The sequence below is a fragment of the Contarinia nasturtii genome, unplaced genomic scaffold (genome assembly GCF_009176525.2).
Source record: "Contarinia nasturtii isolate CC-2019 unplaced genomic scaffold, AAFC_CNas_1.1 Cnas_scaffold_6450, whole genome shotgun sequence".
In the NCBI taxonomy this organism is placed as follows: domain Eukaryota; kingdom Metazoa; phylum Arthropoda; class Insecta; order Diptera; family Cecidomyiidae; genus Contarinia; species Contarinia nasturtii.
In genome coordinates this window covers 1-3338 of record NW_022203707.1, presented here as the reverse complement: position 1 = coordinate 3338, position 3338 = coordinate 1, and the positions used below count along the sequence as shown (strand labels likewise).

Here is a 3338-nt window from a genome sequence, read left to right as displayed (position 1 = left end):
ACATGCGTACTCACACCGGTGAGAAACCGTATCGATGCGATATTTGCCGGAAAGAATTCACATACTTACATCACGTGAAACAGCACAAAGTGACTCACATCGAACAAATTCCGTTTCATTGTCGAGGCTGTTTCAGTGGATTTTTGCAGAAGGCCAAAAAAGATGCCCACGAAAAAGTATGCAAAAAGCGTCGATATGAATGTCATATTTGCAAGAAGTTTGTTACTGTGATAAAAACTAAGTTGAAAATGCATATGCGAAAGCACAACGGTGAAAAACCGTTCCGATGCGAGATTTGTATGATGCGTTTTACACAGAAAGGAAGTTTGAAGACTCATTTGAACACCATCCATATCAGAATCAACTCATAAATTCACTCGATTTGACTTGATGATTTCAACTCTATTGAATTACAGACATAAAACAAATTGAATGTCTTACGTTAAATTAATCAAATGTTCATCAAAATTTTAAAGAGTTTTTCTTTTAAAAATGTTAATAAAATTCACAAATTCAATTTTATCTAGAATTTTATCTATACCAAAGTTTTGTTAACGATCTTTCTAACAATAGAACTAAAAAATAGTAAAAAACTTTTGGTTCAGTAATAAATGGAACTGTTTTGCTTTAATTACCGTCTCAGTTGGAAAATCACGTTTTTTTTTAGCGAAAAATATTCAAAAAAACGAGTCGAATTCGTCGCAAAGAAGTTCGAATATGGCGAAAAACCATTTTGACAGCTCATGCCATCGATTTAATATATAGCGCCATCATTGTCATCACTTGTCGCCTTGTCAAAACACAATTCCCACCATTCTCTGAATCTCGTACGATAATAGATATTTGCCAAACCAATTGCAACTCACAATAAATCATCATTTCTTATTAATCCAAAACATTCTTTCCAGTAAGAGAGCCAAAATAAAATTAATATTCGCCGCTGATTTGGGAGATAGAAGGTAAGAAGGCACAGTTATTGGAAAATTTTGTATATTGTTCAGAATTAGTCCGTGCCAAGTTGACCGAATTGTAGTCGGCAATAAGAACAAATAAATGATTCAGTTCTGATTTAAGGATTCACAATACTGTCATGACTACAATTACGTCTCTATTATTTTCCCGCTTAGATGAGTGCAACAACAATGGACTGGAGACACGAAATGCACCAAATGCTTTCGGAATTTGAACGTCAAACAACGGTTTCTTTGGGAAAAATCGAAATGGCGTTCAAATACAGTGGCTTATCGCTCAATGATCACTTCAAGCAATATTTCATGCGGGCCTCAAACAACCGGTTAGTAAATATGTCGGAAAATATCATTTGATTATCCTATTTTAATCCGTTTGCGTTAATCATTCGCAGTATCGAGGAAACTTATGATCAGTTTGAAATCAATTCAATGTTGAAAGACCGGGTCCAATTTGATGTACATCAGAACATGATGAGAACTAATGGTCCGGTCGAAGTCATCGACTCAAGCGCCGAAGAAGATCAGACAGGAAATCCGGTCGAATTGGAATCACCAGAAACGGTATTCGGCATTCAAAGCGATGGTTATGACAAACCACCCGAATTAAATGATGATTTTGAGACGGAATATGATCGAAACACCGATGACGTGCCAAACATGAACCCGAAAAGTATCAACTGGCAGAAGAACAAACAAAATTGCATCGAGAAAGAAATTGACAACGTGATGAAAGCAGGAGAAGAGATAGACGATGTAATTCCATCAACTGCCTTCAATGGACACCGCATTCAAGACATCAGACATGAATGCACAATCACATCCAACAACGGCACCGAAAGTAATCATAAAGCGGTAACATTCGATAACCGCAAGACGGGAGTTTCTTCCAGGTTGCCAAGAGCAGAAGCTGAATCGACTCCAGAATCACTGACGAAGAAAAAGCCGGCAAACCAGTTGAAGATCCAGAAGCGATTCCACTGCAAAGTTTGTGAATATTCCAGCAATCGCAAGTGGAATTTCAATGTACACATGCGTACACATAGTGGCGTAAAGCAATATCGATGTGATATTTGCCCCAAAGCATTCACAAGTATGCAGAACCTGAAGAACCACAAAATGGCTCATACCGAACAAGTTCCCTTTCATTGCCGAGGATGTCTCAGTGGATTTCCGCAGAAGGCCGGAAGAGATGCCCATGAAAAAGTGTGCAAAAAACGTCGATATGAATGCCATATCTGCAAGAAGTTCAACAATTTGAATAAAAATCACTTGGAAATGCATATGCGGAAGCATAACAGCGAAAAACCTTTTCGATGCGAGATTTGTATGAAGCGTTTTACAAAAAAATATGGCCTGAAAAGACATTTGAACACCATCCACCCAGAATAAACGGATGAAGTCAATCGGTCAATATCCATTTTCGAGGACGACTTAAATACTTAAATTGCCAACACATCTTCAAACTCAAAATATTTTCTCAATTCATTCATCTCAATAAATATTAATAAAGCTTAAAAACCATTGATTTCCTTGTAATTTTATATTTTCTGTGTTTAAATCAAACGTTCAAGTTGAATTTCGAGAAAAGAAATGAATTCGTCACAAAGCGGCAAACGAGGTATTCGAATGTGGCAACCAAGGTATTTTGACAGATCGTTATGTTGCTTTATTATACCACCATTCTTTGTGTAAATTACGTTCATCTATTCATCTCACGAATTGCTATACGGTATCAAGTTTAATTGAGCATAAGATACATTAAATTAGAGTCGTTCAAGTGCTTCAGTAAGTCAACAGAAATGTAAAGCAATTGGCGAAACCTGATATTTGCAGTTCTTTTCATCGCTTTAAAATATCATAGTCATTGGTATCACAAGTACACCTTATAAATTGCCTATTATTATTGAGTAAATGTAATAAAATAATCAATAAATCGTGAGAATACTGTTCGATTTCGCTACTTTAACTTTATTCACAAAGAGTTTCTCGTCGAAAGAAATTAACTAAATAAAATTCATATTTGTCATTGATTTGGTCGAAGAACTAAGGAAAAGGTAAGAATAAGACTTGCTTAAGTATTGAACAATTCAAAAATTACAACAAATATCGCACAGAAAATTGAAAAAATAAGCTATACTTTTTCGAATGTCTACGATAAAAGTGTGATGGTTCCGAAATCCTTGATTCGCTCATGCGATAGCCAGTTTTGAGAATTTTCAAGAATAGCGGCACCATTTTTCAATATAAAAATCACACTCACTATAATTTGTTTATTTTTATGAATAAGATGAATGCATCGCCAATGGACTGGAGAAACGAGATGAACAAGATGCTGGTAGCATTTGATCGCCAGGCAACGTTATCTTT

The 3338-nt window shown here is 35.8% G+C and overlaps 1 protein-coding gene across 1 annotated transcript; it reads left to right on the top strand.

The window, feature by feature from the left end:
• The first annotated feature begins 248 nt into the window (after positions 1–248).
• LOC116351854 (zinc finger protein 84-like) lies at positions 249–2360 on the top strand. Its single transcript, XM_031784002.1, has 3 exons — positions 249–335; positions 1128–1294; positions 1364–2360. Exons 1-3 carry the CDS (start codon positions 249–251, stop codon positions 2358–2360), a joined length of 1251 nt encoding a protein of 416 aa, XP_031639862.1.
• Positions 2361–3338: the final 978 nt, after the last annotated feature.